At 38.3% G+C, this 21,763-nt stretch overlaps 1 protein-coding gene across 1 annotated transcript in view; it reads left to right on the top strand.

Moving 5' to 3' along the window:
- Positions 1-21,763, top strand: part of nrn1la (neuritin 1-like a) — a 78,742-nt gene that overhangs the window by 47,998 nt on the left and 8,981 nt on the right. Inside the window, exon 2 of the mRNA XM_034878838.1 lies at positions 8,222-8,372. Within this exon, the coding sequence (XP_034734729.1) occupies positions 8,222-8,372 (151 nt within the window). The remainder of the gene's footprint in view (positions 1-8,221; positions 8,373-21,763) is intronic.

The following is a 21,763-nucleotide window of genomic DNA, read 5'->3' as shown; positions in this document are numbered from 1 at the left end:
ATGTGGCCCCTAGTATACATCTTGAAATATGTGTTGTATATCAAGCTAATCAAGCTGTTTTTGTGTTAATAATTGATGGATTTGTTTCTGAAGTTAAGATCACAGTTTTCATCAGCTCTAGTGTCATTGGGAGTGAGACCCACTCTGTATCACCCCTCATGTATTGTATATGCAGAGATAACTATTCAAACACTGTTATGGGCAGGTAGTTATTGGCGGGAATTGCTCATCATGAGACAGGAGCTTCGAGATGAATGAGTAACGAGATTAATTCCGATTGAAGAAAGACAGCAGTGAGCCACAGATGGCAAAAGAAAGAAGCTGCCAAAACCTCTCAGTGCACCTCCTTTTGTCTCCACCTTCTCCATCGCTCAAAGTAAAAATACACAATAGGGACAATGCCTATGTATCATTCTTAAAACAAATACTTTTCAGAAAGATCCGTGCCAATCATTTATTGCACATCTGAATTTCTGTTTCAGCCAGTCCAGTGACGGTTAATTTCTTTTTTTTCTTCTTTTTTTAGACACACAGTCTGATGATTCATTTATTGATGACCTGGTGCTTCTCCATCTGAAGCATATTCTCTTGGTTCCCACATTAGCAGGGATTGGCTCATTGCTGACACACATGGTCAAAATCATGATGGAAGGAAATGTTGTAGACTGTTAATCAGACTGAATTGCTATTTCATTTCACTGCATCATTCAGTCTGACTTCCTGCTCGTTAGCCGATTTCTGTTTAGGATGGTAGATGTATTGACTTAATCAGTTAGTAACAAGTGATGTATCGGTCCTTCAGACATCAATTACAGTCAACATGGAAGCTGCGGGAGCTATTTAATACCACATTTTTGATGTAGATTGAAGAAATGTTGCCATATTCATGGCAATTTTCAGTCCAACCCTATCTGTTATACATCATGCTAATTTGCAACAGCAAAAATATGTTTTGAAGGGAAATGTAATGCCGCCTGGATTTTTTTTTTTTATCAACATGCTGAAGAAACATTATTAATTTATGTACCTGGAAGGTTGAAATGTTCCTAAACTTATCAGTCAAATGTGCACTGACGAATTGAGGGGGGGATGCTATCTCCCTTGTTAGCAAAATGATAATAATGCTTGCCCTTTGTTAACCTGCCATCCCCTAGTAGCAGAGAGAGTGCATAGAGGTTGTTTAGTTGAATGTGTAAGCCTAGTCTGCTTGTTGCATTGATCCTTTATCTGACTGAGGTTTGTGCAAGTTAGAATCTATGGCCCTACCACTGTGCTGTGTATTGATAAATCCGTGGAGCTGTCCCCTGTGCTGAAGTGACACATTTGTCATTGGGACTTTTTTTTACCTTTTTTTTTTACCTTACCTTCTGTCAGTTTCATCTTGAAACTGTAATATTCTCTCTAAACTATGTAGCTATGTTCATGGGTGGGTTCACTTGTTAGTGTGGAACGTTACCTAACTAACAATTTGCCTACTGCTGACAGTAACATCCATCCTTGCAATTCAATGTCCTTTCGTGGCAAATACAGTATTATTAAACTTTCCATGGTTACGTTTAGGCTCACGCAGCTTGAAACAGGATTGCATCCTTAGGATTTCAATCCCGGTTGGGGTGACTGGGGTTAGCAGGACACAGTAAAAGTAGTTTTTGGTGTACACCTCTTCATCTCACAGCTCACTGTGGCTGCTGCACCAATACTTCCTTTAAAAAATTCAGTAACACTTTCACATTATAAACATAACTATGATACATTGTAATGTGCTTATAGCAGTGTGTAAATATAGTAATAAACACTTATAAATGTCCATAATGTTTTACTGTGTCAAATAGGAGTACCTTACCAGTCCTCAGTTTATTGTCTGTTATAACCAGTTATATATAACTACAGATAAAGTAAAAAAAAGTTTTAGATGGGATCTTTTAACTGAGCTTTTGGGAAAACATTACGTTAGTAAAAATCAGTTGTCCATCATTAAATCAGTTGTCCATCATCAAGTTTTGTCAAATTGAAGAACTGAATTTTAGTCATGATTTGTTAAATATTCAATACTGCACTGCCACTCTCCATATAGGTCTCTTAGACATTTTGATTATGTTGGAAGTTTCTTTTTATTTTACCTTACTTTTTATTACTTTATTTCACATAAAATGACAAGCATACATATAAACAACACATACTTTGGGAACACACCATAGGAGATGATCTGGCAGTTTCACTTCTAACCTATGATCATGTCCTCGCCTCCTACCTTCAAACATTCCTTCTTCCGTCCTAAAAGGAGAGAACCTGAGAAACCTGTAGCAATAAGTACATACCTTCATTGTCCAGTGTACTGCAGCCATTATGTCGGCAGTTTCAAAAATATTTTTTTTATCTCAGTTGCTTTACCGGAAGTTAGAGTAACTAAAGGGGTTAAAGGTTATACAAAGGTGTACAATACGCTCTAAAGAGTGAGATTTTCACCCAGGTACAGAGCAGATGCTAAACTTACCACCCAGCATGTTTGCTTGAGCATACAGCTTCCGATGCTGCCTATAGATTTCCTTATCATCAGATAAGGTATTATGGGACTATGGTAATTCCCATTTATTAACAATGCTTTATGATTATTGCTATAAACAATACATAGTTGGGTACTTGTAATAATGATACAGTGCTATAACAAGATTTTTACGCATTACAGGTATGTTCTTAATACATTATAGATGCGAGTGTCATGGAAACTGTTACCAAAGTTTCAAATGATCTGCTAATAAAAAATGCGAGAAAAGCTGCAAGTTGGTTTTTGCAAGTTTTTACGCATACGCAGAATGCAAAAAAATGAAACAACTGTTGCACTAGTCTGGACATCTTGCTGCGCCAACGTTACAATAAAGATTGCCTAAAGGCCAAGTACCAAAGGCCAAGCTGTCAGCTTATTAATTGATTCTGCGTTTTGTGTAGATTCTGACTTTTATACGTTTTATTCCACTTTGTCTAAACTGCGAAGTGGAGAGGCCATGTTCACCGCTGTTTGCCGCTGGCTGGTGAACGTGACATGCGTAGGCCTTGCTGGATACATGTGACCCTTTTTGTAGATCTACTGATCGCTGTGGATTACCTTTTTTATGTCATTGGATTACGCCATAATACAAATCTTTTTTCTTTTTTCTACATGTCTTAACATTTTATGGAGTGAGTGCAATTTGTTTCTGCGTTTGGAGAGGCATCTCAACAGACTGTAGGTCAAACACGTCTATTGTGTTCCAAGAGAGCCATGCTGTGATTGGATTTCATGAGGGTGAACTGTTATATTGTTACAATGTAATTTAAAATCTGCTGAAAAAATAAAAATACAATGTATGTTTATTTAGCAGGATTGTTTTATCCATATGTGCTCTTGCTGTGTTCCCTAAGTGGTAGGCTAGGTCTTAGGTGCTACAATGAGTTTTTTTTTCTTTTGCCCCCCGGCCCAAATGTCAAACTCTGCCTATGGTGATTGAGACAAGAAAGTCTCTTATGGTTCCAGGGCTTTGATTAAGCTGCCTTGATCTGTTACCTACACTATTTGGCTGACGGAGCTAGGTTCAATGTTTTTTGTTTTTTACGTTTCTTTGTTCGGATCCATTTGCAATCCATTCTGAATAAACAAACAATGCAGTTCACATCCTTCGTCTTTGTTGCATTATTCATAAAGATAATTCTAAACAGATTTTTGTAGTTCAAACGGAATTGTAGTTACGAACGTTAGTTATTATGGCTCACGTTTTAAAAAGATTGCCAAGTTTAAATTGGGCTTAGGCTCATTTTTACGTCTGATGCCGGGCCGGTACTCGGACAGGCTCAGGTAGGGTTGGGCATGATGTTTTGATCCCGATCTTAGCTTTGATCTGCAGTAGGATGTCCTGTTTGCTTTAGCAGTAACCTACTACAGCTCTGACACCGTTGTGAAACCTGAAAATACTTTGAATGGCAATTGCAGATCAAATGCCAACCATAAATAGTATCAAACAACAGGGTTTGATTTCATGATAATCTTAAGGATCATAACTTTAAGGTTGGGGAAAGATCATGCTGTTAGTTCAATACAGATTAAGTCTACAGTGATTAGAAGCACCTGACACCTTTTTACCAAAATCATGACCTTTCCCTAACCTTAACCGAAGAGCTTTTGTTTTCCAAGGGACACGATGTGAGCTCTTGGTGTCCTGCATCAAATTATCCATCATGATCAATATAGGGTTCTACCTGGCTCTGGCAAAGGAAGGTGAAACTCTGATTAGTTGTTTTTCCAACCAGGAAACAGCTGTCGATAAACACGACACTAGACCTATTTCAGTGGTGATTGAAAGTTGTGGAACCAGGCGGCTAAATATGCTAAGAAAAGGTGAAGAAGCTGTGAGTTGAATGAAGGAAGACAGATTGATGAATTCAAAGCCTGTGATCTTCTGTTTTCATGACACTTAACTGCTCCTCAAAGTCCTCTGATTCACATTCATTTGCTGCTGCTTAAAAATTGAGAAAGGATCAGCCTGATCAAACAGAAACAATCTATGTCTCTGCAGTGTGTACATTAAGACTTAGTTCCCTGCCGTTTCAATCCTCTATAAATAGCGGTACAATGCCAAAACGATTGAATGATTGCTAATAGTCATTTCAAATATATGCACCAAATGCACATCTGTCTGGATTTAATTTCTCATCCTCAAGTCTGACTCAACAAACAGCTTTGGGCTTTGGTGAGATGCTGTAAATAGCTATGTACAAAGTAAATGACTTGTGAGACTAGGTTCTAAGGGGTGCGTGTGTTTGTGCATGCATGAAATGTGCACTTTAGTGCCTGACTTTGAAATTTAGCGAGAAGCTTCGATGGGAGTTTCTCCACATTTTTATGAAGGCGTGAGCAAGAAGTGGTTTCCTGAATGGGCCTAATTGTGACTCATCATTCAGTTTCACCTGAAGTGCATGGGACATATTTCTTCTCTGCAACATGACTGAACGTAGACTGTATTTGGGTACATTATGACTAAGATGACTTAAATTGACAGATAAATTGTCATGTTGGGGACTCTTCAAATCAGAAATGATAATGCCAAACATTATGTAGTAGAACAAACACTTTAAAGCGTAGATGTATGCAACCTGCCATTAAAAGGGATTTCCAATTAAAAAACAATTGGATTCCCTTTTCTCCAGCCAAAGCATTTATCATCCTGCTGTTCCTAACCTAATCTTTGCATGTACTTGGAACTGATTGTAAGCACCTCAACGTGCTTGTTTCCCCGCAGCTAGTGTCTTTACAATCCAAGCTGATCACTGAAAAGATGCTGCTTGAGCAGCTAGAAACCTGACAGATGTGTTGTTATTGCTCCTGGTTAGATCCTTTTCTAAACGATGATTGGGGTTCCTGTAGGCACTGCATTTATTGAACATTTTAATGCTGAAGATTTAATTAATATTTCTGTATTATCAATATGTGAAAGGGTTACTGGTGAAAACTCACAATTAGTACCTGACTCTGCGATTCCCTCTAGCTCTGCAGTGTTTTCATTTCTTTCATCTCCATGTTTAGATTTTCCAGCCTGCAACTTTACTATTTTAATTCACACTCACAGCTCTCATCTGTGTTGTTTTTCTCATCTGCCCAGCTCCAAACCAAGACAGTGTTAACAACCAGCTGGTAAACATAGTAGAGCTTTTATAAGAAACATATAACAATAGATAATAGAGTTGGTGGTGACCAAAACAAAGCTAAAAGGAGAGTGAATATCAGACTTAGATTGGACAGAAACTAGTGCTGTCAAACGTCCAATTATTGATATTTCAGACTGGACGTGCTGCATTGATTGCTCAGTTCACAACAACAAAACAAACAGATCCCTTTGGTCTCGTCATTGGAACCATTTGACAACTTTTAAAAAGTAAACTTTCAATTCAGAATCTTTTTGGCATCCATTTTGTTGTCTCGCACTTGCCATCCACTCACAACGTAACTGTGCTACTCTTTGGCTGGCTCGCAAGCCCAAAGTGTGTATGTGGCGTGCCTGTTGGTTTGTTTCCGGTCTAGCTAGATCCGGTGTGGTGTTGTAGTTTTTCTAAGGTTACTAGTGGGTAACAATCCAAGCACGTCCAGACGTGAACACATTACCCCTGTGCTGTCGTCACTCCACTGGCTCCCAGTCCGTTTTAGAATTGAATTTAAACTCCTGCTGTTTGTTTTCAACGCCATTTATGGCTTGGCCCCCTCTTACTTGTCTGAGATTTTAACTTTTCGCAATTGCGGCAGAGCCTTGCGCTCCTCGGGTCAGCTTCTGTTAGAGGTCCCTAGGTCAAGACTTAAACAGTGGGGCGATCGTTTGTTTGCCGTCGCTGCTCCCAGACTGTGGAACAAACTACCCCCTGACATCCGCACCACTACTGACCTCAGCCTTTTTAATACAAAGCTTAAGACCCACTTTTTTAAATTAGCATTTAATTCTGACTCGGGCAAAACTGTCTCTTAGGTGTCCTCCTTCTGTCTGCTCCTTTCTATGCATTTCTGGAAGGCTTTTAATGTCCTGCAGGGCTGCACCACTACATCACTTTTAATTGTATCAGTATGTTCTGTATGGGTTATGTATTGTTTTATGGCTTTGTTGTGAAGCACTTTGGGTACCTTTCGGCTATTGTAAAGGGCTAAACAAATAAACTTGATTGATTGATTGACTAGTTGTTGCAATAGCATGTAAAAAAACTACAAAGATTTCTAGGCCAAAAAGAACGTTAATCTTGCAATAAAGAAATTGGGTTTGTGTTAAAGTCGTTAATAACCAACTATTTCTCCAAACAGCCATCAGTGAGCACAAGACCAGACGTATTGCAGACCGGGCTCACCCACAAACCGGCCGTATAGGTTGATTGCGCAAGCAGCTCATAACGAACCATATTTTCAATTCAATTCAATTTTATTTACGTTTGTTGTTAGGCAGCGACCTCTAGTGACCATAGTAATTATCACAGGAGCGAACAGGTAAATTAGGTGATGAGTATACAAATGACAAATTCAGCGTAAGGAGCAAGATCGTGTTGGTGGGTGGGTAACTCATACACAGGACTTTTACCCAGGAGACTGGTGTTGATGTCCCATGTGAAACCAAAAGTCAACAGTCACTTTTTGAAATTAACTATTTTTGTTACGGACCTAAGACTTTGACATAGTTACGGCCGTAACTCATTTTAAGCCAATCCCTGATGCTTTTCTTACCCTAACCAATCACTTCTATTGCCTGAACTAGTTCCGTTTCAAAAAGTTAACAACTTGTTTAAAATATCAAATTAAATGATTTTATAAAATAAATATTATGTTAAAAATAGAACGGTCACATGACTTAAACTGCCACCTTGTCAAGTGTTATGGTCAGGTGTTAAAAATTGCTCACCGTTCAGCCGTTTCACAACATTAGCAGAACAAACAGTCATATATGTGGTTTTGGGAGTCATTGGCAATTGATGTAACCTGTTGTTTAGGTATGAAGCTATGTTGTTGATTCAGAGGTCCGGAAACTCTTCTTACAGGGCATTGGGGGGGGGTTCTGAACATTGTGACCGTAATCCTAGTCCACCTTGTTCTCTGTATTTACTCAGTATGCTCCTTCTGTGAGTTCGCACTAAAATATAAATGTATTTTTGTGGAAATAGTCCTTTTGTGTGGGTTGTCAAGTAATCAAAGGTGTCAGTAAACTAAAGGTGTGTTAAGGTGATTGGGTCTTAGCTGCACTCAAACATGTTTGTGTGTGTTGTTGATCTGAGTAGAATCTGATCACTGAGGGTAAGTAAATACATTCTGTTGTATTTCCATTACCTGGTCAACAAGCCTTGGCATATGTCATCTTTGATGTGTGCAATCAATTATCAGTGGACTTTAAACACTGAATGAGTGAGAGGGGAAAGGACTGAAGATTGGCCCACAGCGGTCTGTAGCTCTGAGTGTATGATGGATAATACTCAGTCTCTCAGTCCATCATTGAAACAAAAAGCTGCATAGACAGCAGTGTCAGTCACTGCACAGACGCTGTTTTCTTATCTGCACACGTCTCCTCTCACTCTGGTCCAACAGCTGCAGCTATTATCAAAGAGTAACAAAAATCCATTGTTAACTGTTGCATTGTTATTTCTGCTCGGATGTATTTTCCCAGTTCATATTACCCACCAAGTTCAACTTTTAATTCATCTTTTGTGTGCATGTGTGTGTGTTCTCCAGTGCAGAGCCCGTGCCCTGTTGCTGCATCGTCAGCCAGAAGGTGTCACTCCATCTATAAGGGTTTTGCTCAGTGTCTGATGGCTCTGGGCGACAGTCTCACGGACAGCGCCCGCAAGAATGAAGACACACATGAGATACACTCCATCTGCAGGTTGGCTAAACACACACACACAAACACACACACACAACACAAACATTCTGTAAAAATCCCCTTAGCAATGAGCGCTGATAGCATAGTATTTAAATATGCATACATAAACCCCACAGGGCAGTTAGATCAGTATCAGTGAGAATCCAGTTACTTTAAGAGAGATGGTTTAGAAAACATAGGCATCATCTCTCTGGGGAATGTGCTACACATTTTTGAGCTGGAACTGAGTATGCAAGGCTTTTGGAAAGAATAGTTTAGACAAGCATTTTACAATTCCACAAAGTCAGAATGCCTTCTGATATCAATAGGGCACGGCACTTACATCCATACAATACCACAGATCAAAGTCTTTGCTTTCTAATCCCTCACTGGATGTATTCATGACTCGTTCACATGCAAGTAAAAGCTTCATATTTACTAATAAGCTGTGTTTGAACATGTGTTTGATGAGAATTTTACCACAGACACAAATGAACACATTGCATGCATTTTGCATGGCTATTGTAACAGAAAATCAAGAAATTTGAAATTAGAATGGGCTAGTTTTGTATTTACCCTGTGTGCAATTTAAAGATGTTACATTGACACATGCGTTCAAATTTTCATTGAATACATGAATGAGAACACTGCTGAGACCATTACCTACCTGTACAATACATTTGACTGGCAGCAGAGGAATATGCTTTCTTTAAAGAGATACTCCACCAATTTACCCTGGACACTCCATAAAGTAGGGAGACACAAGTATAAAAAAGGGGTCAAGGAGATGCAAAGGTCAGAGATATACTTCATTAGCAGGCTTTCTCTTTACTAACCGTCTCCAGCCATGTTAGTGGCTCTGTAAAAGATGGGATAGGGCAGGGGTTCTTTAAGTCTGGACTAAACGGAACATGATTCCAGACCCAGCCTATACCTTGTGTCATGAAAACAATACCTTATGAAGTGTAATGTTTTCTACATCTAATTGATTTTTTTGTCTTGATCAATAAATTGAAAGTGACTGTAGTTCCGTGATCCCTGATCCATTCAGATCTCCCCTGGTTCAACACTTACAGCTGATTATTTGCAAAGTTGACCATCATCATGTGAAATACAGTATTACTGCTGCTGTTACGTAAGTGAGGGCAATAAAGCTGTCACAATGTTGTTACATTTTTCAAAACTCCACGCAGACAATCTCCATGCAATATGATAAAATGGTGAGCCAAAAAGGGACTGCAGTAGGGTTAGACTTCTCCAAGAAAACAGTGTTCTCTATGCCCTGGTGGGAGACTGACAGGCTGAAGGATGTATGGATGGGTTTGGAAGGGGAGAGCGAGGTAGGAAGGGGTTTTATTTTGTGGGTTGTGTAAAATCTTCTTAATATGTGAATAGGATAAATAGGTTTTATACTTATTTTACTAAATAAACTAAACTGAAATTAAAAAAATGTGTTATTACAGACAGAATGTAGGCTACCGGAAAAGTTAGAATACCGTTGAGTACTGGTGTCTGTACAAATGATGAGATCTTTGAGAGTGTGGTGTTGAAGATTCTGGGACACCAAGCTGACATCAAGGCTGATTATATTTTTTTCATTTCTTTCTCCATTGTTGCTAACTAGATTTTGCTTTGTCAATATGAATCACACCACAGGATTGTAATAAAGCCCCTGATAAAATAAATAAATGATTTTACTTACTGGGATTATATGAGAGGACTATTGAGCCTTTCACTTACATAAACAAAGTAATTACATTGTATGCAGCATGAATGCTAGATTGCCACAACTCTGCCAGGAGTAAAGTTGAAGAATTGTTTATTTGTTTGGTGTATCATTCATTTTATACAAAGGGTTCACAGCTAATTTGACAATTATGTAAAAAATCCCACAAGCAGCAACTTTTCGATCCAGTGATTTTAACCTCCACCATTTCAGTGTAAGGAAATAAAAACAGTAATAATGCTATAGCTATTACTCATATTTTTCCATGAGGCGGTGTACAACTGGTATTTGAGCTTTAGTATGTAACTTTTTGATATTAGTTACATTCAAATACAGTACATTCAAGCCATTGCCAATTGAGTTGCTACAAAGCTAATAAAGACTATCAATTCCACACAACTTTCCGGACTCAAGACCATTTTTCTATGGACTCGGACTTGTCTCGGACACGGTAGTATTTGGACTCGGACTTGTCTCTGACTTGGCTACTGGTCTTGCCAAATACGGCTTTTGGTCTCGACCGAGTCCAGGTTGCTTTATTATGTTGATAATATTGAAGGAAAAGTAGAACTCAGTTCAGGTTCGGCTTTTTACAAGTTTAGACAGCTAGCTAACGATACACCAATGTTTGCTAACATTAGCGCTCCAGCGTTAGCCTAGCTTAAGCTTAAGACCTGTGGCGTTAGTGCTCCTTCTGAGCCATCATTTTATTACATGAAATAAGCTTTGCTCCTACGAGATTGGTGGGTTTTTGATACGTTATAAAAAAGCTAACTGGCTATAGTTAGCCTGTTTGTATTAGCTAACGTTGCCGAGCCAGCTGTCTGTGTGTGTGTGTGTGTTTCCTAAACAATGTCTTCCTGATGGATTTATTTTAAAATTCTGCAATTTGTCTAAAATAAAACGAACATATGTTAAATTACACTCTGTTCATTGTTGTTTAACCAAAATGTTTGTTTAATGTTTTCTGAAAATACATAAATAAAATAGAATACAATATTCTTTAGGGAAGCCATAAACCAATCATAGGGCTACACTCTAACACTGGTCACTTAATTTCTACACTATATCTGGAGTGAAGCTATTGTAATTTAGTTTTCTAATTCTAGTTTTCTTAGTACTACTACTGTAGCAGTATTGTCTATGTAGCTATAATGAGTTATCACCATATAATATCAAGGGGAATGGCTATACTCATAAATCCTGGGTGTTCTGACACTGTTTTTGCTTTTATATCAACTTATGACCCAAATTGATTGTCTTGATACCGTCATGCATTTCTGTCCTGGACTCGGTCTTGACTCGGACTCGAAACTCTTTGGACTTTGTCTTGACTCGGACTCGACATCTTTTCCTGGTCTCGGAGTTGTCTTGGACTCGACAAAGGTGGTCTTGACTATAGCCCTACAACTCTCTGTGTAACTCTCAATGGCTAAGTTGACACAGACATTTTTGTTGTTTGTTTGTTTCTTTGTTGATTCCTCATATTTCTGTTTATACATACCCTAGGATTGTTGTGTTGAGTGCATGTGTGTGTGGTGTGAGAGCCTTTCAGTTGTTACTCTCACATAAATTACACATGAGAAACATGTAATGACTAATGAAAAAGCGCTGCCTGTAGTCTATCTCTGGGCTGAAATAAGGATGTCTAGGATCGCCAGGATCTGTGCAGGAGAGGAATGTTACATTTGAAGGCAACTGTAAGATTCTTACTGTAAAGATATTTCATCTCCTACTCGAGAGACTTGATCACTTCACTAATTAACCTCTGTGGGGTGGCTGTCAAGATGGTTCATGCTGCGTTGTTTATTAAAGCGTAACTCTCACCAAAATGCAACCTAAGGTCTTTTTGTGAATGTACCCGAACTTTCAAACTTTCATGTTAAAGCATATTTAGGATGGAGGGACCACTTTTTAGATTTCGTATTCTGTTTTTTTGGTTAAATGGCCTTTTGAATGGGAGATTTAGGGGCACTTCTATGATTGATTAAATTTAACATGAAGACATGAGAGCTATCAGTCCTGCCATCTAACTCTCGGCTAGCAAGCAAATACACATTTTTCCACAAAATCTCAAACTTTGGTACTCACAATTTTGACCAAATTATATTAGGTTTTTTAATTTAGGCTATCCAAGCCCAATAAACACCAAGGATATATAGAATTTTCAAACTAATTTTGTTTGATTTGAACTTTGAACATTTAGGACTGCTTCTTCTCTTCTCCCAGCCTTTTTTCACTCTGCAGCTCTCTTTTTAGCCTCTCATTGTTTGGGCTGGAGGCCTGATGACGCTGATTAAAGATGCAGAACATCTCTCACTTCCCTTCTGTCTTCCCCTCCCTTTCTTTCTCCCACCACTCTATTTCTCTATATCCTGTATCCATCTATCATTCCTCCCTATCCCTCTGTCATCTCCGCCAACCACTCTATTTATACATACCGTATTCCATCCATCTTCGAGAGATGTTGTATCCTCTCGACCAGGGAAGGGAGCCATTAATGTGTGAAGGGTCCTTAGAATGTGATTGCTTATCTGAAAGCAATGTTTTTGAATGAAATTTGTACGGTGTCAAAATTATATTGAACTCCTGAAGTACACAGAATCATTACAGCAGACTGTAAACACATTCTGGAAACAGTAGATATCAACCAAAGGGGTCAAATAGTTAATAAATATAGTTGCTGTACTGCAGAGCTAATATTTAAGGTAGTTATTTTATGCGATATAACATGAATTGGGACCAGCACTTTTTTCTTACTGCATTATAAATGAAGCTTTTGCAAACAATGGCATGTACACTCAATATTTCACCTCTTACTGACATTTAGATAGTTCACAGGGAAGTGTTGTTGCTCAGCTCACCGTGTGTGACTCCAGGAAATCCAGGGAGGATTTTCCTTTTGTTTAAGACAGCGGCTCCCAACCTTTTTTGCGCCACGGACCAGTTTCATGTAAGACATATCTTCACGGAACGGTTTTTAAGGTGTGATAAAACACGATAAAATGGACAACAAGCATGGACAACCAGCATTTTTATTTTTTTTCTGGTACCGCTCCGTGGACCATAAGGTTGAGAAACACTGGTTTAAGGCATATTTTCGTTGAGATTTACAAGCGTGCCATTATAGTCCTTAAGGAAAACCTAATAAAGTTGTCCTAAATATATCCTTCTGCTAGCCTCTCCTAGCAGTCTCAGTCATCTCATTGATATCTTGGTTTGAGCTTTACTCTACTTTCAGGACTCCCGGAGCGCTGAGTGCAGGTTGAAGGCGGCAGCAGAATCTGGGTCTGTCTGAAGAGGGCTGCGCTGCCGTCTGATATAGAGACACCGTGTTAGCAAGTGGAAATTAGCATTTAGCTCAAAACAGCTATGATGTGTTGTCTGACCTCAACAGAAAGTAAAGATTATTAAAGCTGTTTCAAACTTCCAGGTGTGGGGGAGGGGTTTTCCAAAGCTGTGCAACCAATCTGACAAGCACTTTTGCGTAACTCTTAACTCTGCGTCATCCATACGACAATGATGAGTGCATGTGTATATTGTGTGAATTAATGCAAAAGGATTCTTGTTTTCAACAGTTTGGGCTCAACCGTGATTAAAAGGAGGGTAACGGAATGGCTTTGCTTTTTCTTACAAGTGGAGTAACAACTGTATGTGTGTGTGTGTGTGTGTGTGTGTGTGTGTGTGTGTGTGTGTGTGTGTGTGTGTGTGTGTGTGTGTGTGTGTGTGTGTGTGTGTGTGTGTGTGTGTGTGTGTCACCATGGCCCTGCAGCCCACTAGTGTTACCACTTCACTGTTGTTAAATCTCTTCTATTCCTTGAGGTACCAATTAAACTACTAATCCTGCAACCCAGCCACCTTTAGTGTGAGTGTGGCCTAATGCAGGGACATATAAGAGCTCTCTCTCTCTCTCTCTCTCTCTCTCTCTCTTGGTCTCTCTTCCACACACAAACACACGCACACACACACATAATCCACATGTCCACATGCATGTTTATCCCCAATCTACACTCTCTGTGTCCTCACCTCACTTGTTCTTTCTCTTACTTTTCACTCATTTTCTCCTCCCCATTTAGGTTTCCCTCTTTTTCTTCCTCCTCTTTGTTTTCTCCCTTCTCTCGTCTTTTTTCACCGTCCTCCATCCCTCCACTGTTTTTCTTTTCAGCTCCTTCCCTCCCTCCCTCTCTCCAATCAGGAACATGGTTTTAGCGCTTCTATCAGAGCCACCTAATGAGGAGGTAGCAGGGCGCTCCCCTCTGAAAATCCGCATGCACGTGCACACGCAAGCGTGCACACACACATACATGCTACAGTGTAGTCTGTATTGGAAACTGTGATTTGCATCTAGGCCAAGGCTGCTCCATTGTCAGAGCTCCCCCAGGAGTGCAGCGCTGCTTTTATTCCGCATAGTCACAATAGGCTGTATGCATATGCAATCATTCACTTTGGATCAAGAGGAGGTGAGGTGAAAAGGAAATATGTGGGCCTAAAATACAGAATAATTAGGCATAATAGAATAAACAGTAACCTTTTGCTGCAGCTTTAAGACGAACAGGGGATGTTCAGATGAAAAATCTGTATCTCTTTACATCTAGGCAAAGTCATAAAGAGTTCATAGGATATTAGAAGTAATAACAATAGTTTATTAATGTTAGAATCACGCTGAATAATAGCAATAAGCCAATATAATGTATGTTATTATTAGAGCTGGGCGGCGATAAAAATTATTAATCGAGATGAATCACATAATTTCCCAGATTAATCGCGATTAATCGCAAAATGAAATAATAAATTAAAAAGTAGTGTGTATAGTGCCATTTTTTTTTAAACGTTCTGCCATATGAATAAAAGTGCCGTAACATTTGCTCTGCAAAAACTTACCCGCATTTTGTTTATAAAGTAGCAGTTAAATAAAATATTTAGCGTACATCTCAACTTAACCCTCTGAACCCTAAGGCCATTTTTACAGTTCATTGTCTGTCTGGATTTATTTTATATAAAAGCTTGTAAATCATCAACACTGTTGTCTACAGTCAAGATATGAACATCATTTTTTCAGGACAAGCTGAGTTATTAGAATATTTGGGTTGCAATGAGGTCACTTGAATGTTAAAAATGGTTGTAGGACCTTAAAGACAAACAAATAAATAAAATGGAACATGAATCTTCCAGTTATGTATTCATATCACAGACAGAGCAGTACAACCTATAAAACACTTCTCATATGTCTTGGGAGTCACAATGTGAAGAGATAATCCTCATAATTTATACAGATGACAAAATACATACATTCTTTCAAAGAAAGTCCAGCCGCTTTTGACCTCAGGACATTTACTTATGCCAACGAGCACTTGTGTGTCTAAAACAGTTCTTCTATATGCAAAAATAAACATAATAAACATTTTAACTCATATAAAGCACATACTATTTACATTTCTTCAAAAAAGGCCCAAATATATAATATATAATATAAATATTTGCCAAATCTCAAACCAGTGAGGCCATTATCCTCTATAAAACGTTAAATATCTATCTTGTGCACTATAGCATTTTTGAGTGCATACTAGCCAGTTTGACTGGGAGTATTGGCATCTTTCACCCTCCATACTCTTTGCATGACGTCGTCTCCCATATATGGGCATTCTATTGACTTTACTTCCCTAAACAGAGAGCAGACACGGAGCCGCGAGCCGGCGGCATAAATGAGCCAAAACGCGATGAATTATAGACATAAAGTGGATAAATCTTGGATGTAACAGTTTGGATTTAATGCTCAACGACCCCAAAAAAGGCTGGAAGTTCAAGGCTGGATAGAAAATCACCTGTAGAGGGTAGAGAGACCTGGAAGAGACCTCCGTAACTGCTAAATCGTTACCTTTTAGTTGCAACTTTTGGTGACTTTCTGTGTTGTGTGGTTGATAAATATGACTCAGAGGCGCTGTTTCTGCTGGTGGGCGAGTCTCTCGGTCTCAGGTCTTACAAAGCCTATGAGCAACAAACTTTTACAATAATAAAGAAATAATAAAAACTGCGTCAACGCGCGATAAAAAAATTGTCGGCGTTAATTAATTGATTAGTTAACGCGATTAAAGGTACTCAAAACAAGTGAAATTACCTGTCCATGCAGCAAGATAATTTTACTTTGTTAAACATGCTTGATTTAAGATTATAGTGTAAAGTTGAACACTTAAAATAAGAAATTAACTCTTAAAACAAGATATGTTTTTTTTATCTTGGTAATAACCAAATAATTTGCAGTGCAGATATTCTGACAGAGTAGAAGAGTGTCTAAAATCAGTTGTTTCTTTGAACTTTATTAATGAATCAGTAAAACCCCAGAAAATGATGTCTACTGCATCAATAATAGTAAAGATAACTTTCCGGCCTGCCCCTAAGGCCTATCGATTAGGAGGATGATACAATGCTGCTGACTGGTTTTTATTTGGCTTAGTCCCTGGATCAGTTTGGTCCTTCTGAATGTGTGGTTTCCAGTAAGGATGTGACAATAGATTTTTCTCTGAAATAAATGCAGAATTTGGGTCAAATCTGTGGATCTGTATCAATGTAGCTAAATCTAATTTTCCTATACTTATTGGTTAATTTATACACTCCAAGTTAGAATATTGATTGAATACCATTTATAATTGCAGGTGTCATACCGGTGGTCTTATTGCAAGAAATGCCTACACAGGCAAAACCATACACCACGGGCCCCGCACGATCATGGGACTTTGTACTCTGGTTACCACAACCAAGAGTGGAAGTACTTCTCTTTACACTACTATATAGTCCTCACTATAAGGCTTAGTTCTATCACGGCAAACTTTGCAAAATCCTGAACATCTCCAACTGTTTCTTGTCACACTCATGTTGGAGAACTTCTCAGACATACATTGATTTCCTGTTCAGAAATACCCCCAGAATGGCAACAACCATAATCTTGCAAATTGGTAACAAAAACATCCCAAAAGGCACCAAGTTACTCAGTTCACTTCAATATATGTTTGATAAATAATGTCCCCTTTTTATCGCGTTATTGTTTAGAAATGTTAATGAAAACAGTCAAATCACTGTCTAATCAAGTCATTTCATTTAGATCTTACCCTTGCTGATTGTCATACAGTTCAGTATAAGAAATGAGCAACCATTTAAAGAAAGGCAACATCAAAAAGAAAGGTCTTCATCATTGATTTAAAAGAGCTGAGAGTTGCAGCAGATCTGCAGTTTTCTGGGAGTTTGTTCCAGATATGTGGAGCAGAGAAAATGAACGCTGCTTTTCCCTGTTTAGTTCCGACTCTGGGGACAGAAAGCAGACCTGCCCCAGACCACCTGAGAGGTCTTGATGGGTTATAGTTTACTAGCAAATCAAACATGTATTTTGCACCTAAACCGTTAAGTGATTCATAAACTAGCAGAAGTATTTTAAAATGAATCCTTTGAGGCACAGGAAGCCAGTGTAAAGACTTCAGAACTGGAGTGATGTGTTCTGCTTTCGTGGTCTTAGTGAGGACTCGAGCAGCAGCGTTCTGAATCAGCTGCAGCTGTCTGATTTTTAAGGGGCACCTTTAAAGACACCGTTACAGTAGTCAAGTCTACTGAAGATAAAAGCATGGACTAGTTGTTTCAAATCCTGCTGAGAGATTACATATGATTACAGCCGTTTTAAAATAATAATATCAACATCATAAAAATAACAATAGTGTGTGGAGGGCTTTTGGAGAATCATTTTGGGAAGTTAAAATTACAGATAGTATACATGAATGGCTAACTGAATAAATACACAAAAGATAATTAAAAATGAATCATTTTTAGTTTGGTCAGTATTCTTTAACGAGGGGTGCAACAAGCTCATACGTTTTAGGGAATCCACATTGGTGTTTAAATGAATACTTACTTAGTCCCTTGTAGTCTACATCCACAACGTTCCACTTCCACTGGCTTTTGTTTTGGCCGGATGTTCTGTTACCTTCTACTTCCTTTGCGTTGGCATTTTCAACTTCGGTGGATTTCTGAGGACTATGGTTAACTGCTCCTCAGATCTCTGCAGGGTAAATCCAGACCATCCATCAGAGTTTTCTGTTGCACGACTAAAACAACTTTTGAACGTACAACGTTCCACCAAAACAAGTTCCTTCCTGAGGCTATTTTGCAGAGACGTCGTTGTTTCGGGTTTAGCACCGCCCAAGACGATTGTGAGTGGTTTAAAGAAATGCTAAAACACCAGAGCACTTTTCTCTACCATCCTGGAATGCTGGGTGGACTAACCAGACCCTCCTCCATGGCGCTGTGGAGGAAGGTCTGGTAATGCAAGACTAAGTTCCCAGTAACCACATGGTTAAGAAGGTCCTGTCCTTGGCGTATCACAAATTAAAGTAGCCTACACTTTGTCAAGTCAGCTTGAGATTTCAACAAACCCAATACTATATAGAAGAGTTAAGTCGCCCTTCCTCAAAAATCCAAATTAAACATGCAGTGTCAGTGTTAGTGACACTTTAAATGTGGATCAATAAAAATTCACAATGAAAGATAGTTTGTCATCTGAAAGATGAATTCCGTCCGAATACACAAGCTATGCAATAAAAAAACAAAGTAAAAAACAACATTAAAATGGACAGTCTGAAGAGAGGTTTCTCCTAAATGACAGGATGTAGTCAAAGCATAACTGAGAAAACTCTTCAGTTAGATCTTTTACCCAAAGTATAAAGTATAAACAGTAAATAATGTGGCATTTGTTTCCTTGGTTGCACAAACAAAAGCTGGAGTCTACCAATTGTTATCAGAAAATTCTCTCTCTCAAGGTTTAGTTTGCTTTCACTCAGTCGTCTTCCACAGCAGCCTTTCTATTTGCTTTTATATTTTTATTCTCTACAGATTTAGATAAGGCCATTCATGTTGTCACTGCATCTCATTGCAGCGTCTACTCCTATTCCTTCCTCACTTAAAAGTCACTTTCAGCTCATTTAGGATGCAGCAGTTAGGATTTAAACTGCTGCCAAACAAAAAAAGCACAATATTCCCAAGTCGTGCATTTCTTTATGTTATCATGTAGATTGAGAAATTATTTTGAGGAGCAAGGAGGATGAGTTTCAATTCTTTTCTTTTTTATTTCTACAAAACAAACTGCTACGAGAAAGTGTGATTATAGCTTTGTAAAATACTGCTCAGAAATTCTACAGGAAATAGGTTATTTAACATGTATAAAAATAGTCACTTACTGCTTAAACCTCTACTGCCGATATACTGCAACTGCGGATTAAAGATCAAGTCTTTTGTGGGTGAAAAATAGATATATTTTTCTTCCCCTCAACAAGGGGAAGGAAGTCTTCGTGAAGCATGTCAACACGGTAACCCTGATGAAGGCCACAGCAGCTCACGTGTGATGATTTTAATATAAAAGCTTTGTCAAACTCATCTTCTGGAATAGCTAACTTCTTTTCATGTCTTTCCTTCTTTTCAATTCATGCAATTCGCCAGAGATGAGAGTTTTTTTATTTTTTTTTATCCCTAAGTACAACAACCTTGGACAGAATACGGCGCTTTTTGGGATTTCTGCAGGATGTGAAAAAAATACCCGTAACCTAACTGATGTTTTAGACAGGTTTTATATCCATGCTGAGTTATTTCCAGCTCTGATATTAAGGATGACAGTGAAACATGGGTCTATTTGTTAAATGTTCTAAGCTAATTTGACACTATAATCAGTGTTGGGCAAGTTACTTTCAACACGTAATACATGATAGAGTACTAGTTACTGTCATTTGAGAGTAATGAGTTTTATTACAATATTACTGTCTCTGAATTGAAATGTGTTGCACTACTGCATTACTTATTTTCACCAAATAAGAGCAGAAGTTTGACTTGGAAGCTAGCTTGTGACTTTCAATAAAGTCTCCTTTTTATCCTCTATAATACATCATGGATTATTCATACAATTTTGTATAATTAATATGAATATACAAAGTAGTTATCTCTATAAAATATAATTTGAACGTATAATAGGCAAGTTGGAGAAGGAAAATACTCAAGTAAAAGTACCTTACAGTTGTAATGAAGCACGGCATTGTTGTAAAATGTTTGTTTAAAGCTCTTGAATAAGAAATCCATGTTGTGTAGTTTAAAACAGTCTAAAGGAAATGGTCAATTATAGTTTGATTACAAGTCACTCTCTACATTATTTACTAGTTGTGATATATAACAGCACCTCGCTTCAACGCAGCATAATAACTCCTGAAATTAATATCCATCTCGCAAATGTATCCGTCCATGCAGTCATCTTAACCATGGAATACAGCAACAGGAAATAATACTCACTGCGTTTTTTTCCTGTGAAGAAATGTTTCAAATGTGTGGTGTTGGTGAATTCTTAAAACAACCACTAAATGTTGCGTTGAAATGAGTGGTAACTTGCTTTACTGAGACTGTAACTCGCGAGTATAATATTTATTACAATACTCGCTTAGTTATATTACTGCATTACAACAAAAAGGAATTCATTACTTTAATTGCTTTACTTTTATAATGTGTTACTTCCAACACTGACTATAACAATAATAATAATTTAAAAAACTCTCAGGAACTGGTCTGGGACATTATTTTGTTAGTAGTTTTGTTAAAAATGTTTTGACTTATAAGTGGTCCACAGGTTAAACTGTTTAAAAATGTCAGAGTCTTGCATTTCCAGATCTATCTCCACAGCTTTTTTGGTGGAAAATTTGCACAAAAAAACGCCACATACAATATTAAATGAAGTTAAGACTTCACACAATACAGTAACCGGAGCTATTTAAAGTAACTTGATAAATTGTTAAAAATGTGTTTCTCTTACCAGTGTATCACCTTGTGTAGGCTACTACGTCTACGGCAATCCCGACCAATCGGTCTCAAAACAACCCAGTTAGAGAGTAAATGTCGTAAACATATTCATTGCAAATATTTTCAACCATTCATCAAAAGAATCAAGCAGGCCTGCCTTGTTGCACGATGCAAATCTTCTTACAAACTTGCCAGTCTTCAGCATGTAGCTTGCTAGCTCGTAGTTTGTTGTTTTCCAGAAGCAAACCAAGTTTAAAAATATGGCAACACAGAACACAATTTAAGGGACGCTTCTGATGTCAGGCAATTATCCTGGAAATTCAACTTCTGTTTATCCAGACTAGTCATTTCATGACAATTCTTTCAAAGGGCTTGAATGTCTCATTTTTAAATTGTAAACATCACAAAAAATACAATGTTAATATAATAATCAAGAATGCCATACCAGAACAAATGTGATTATACAAGGCCACACAAACCACATGATCAACATACTGGGGCTAAGACCTAAACTGTCGTGGTACCAGTGAAATATTTAAAGGAATAGTTCTAGGTCTTGATGGATAGGATTGAACTAATCCATTTAGTGCTGAAGGTCGTTGACATCAGGACCACATCATCTGCAAAAAGCAGCTATGAGATCCCCAACCCACTGAACTGCAACACTTCCCTATCATGACTAGGCGTTTTTATTCTGCCCATGAATATCACAAAGAGGATTGGTGCCAACATTACCTGAAAGGTGTCCAATTTACTGCCGAGAACCAGGACACAGCTCTCTGGGCATACAGGGATTGGATGGCCCTGCAAAGGGACCCCATACTGTCTCCCAGGCTCCCTCCAGGATCCTTGCGAGAGTGAAGAGCTGGTTCCA

The sequence above is a fragment of the Etheostoma cragini genome, chromosome 8, assembly GCF_013103735.1.
Source record: "Etheostoma cragini isolate CJK2018 chromosome 8, CSU_Ecrag_1.0, whole genome shotgun sequence".
NCBI lineage: Eukaryota > Metazoa > Chordata > Actinopteri > Perciformes > Percidae > Etheostoma > Etheostoma cragini.
The sequence above is the reverse complement of the archived record's forward strand: the minus strand, read 5'-3'. Positions and strand labels throughout refer to the sequence as shown.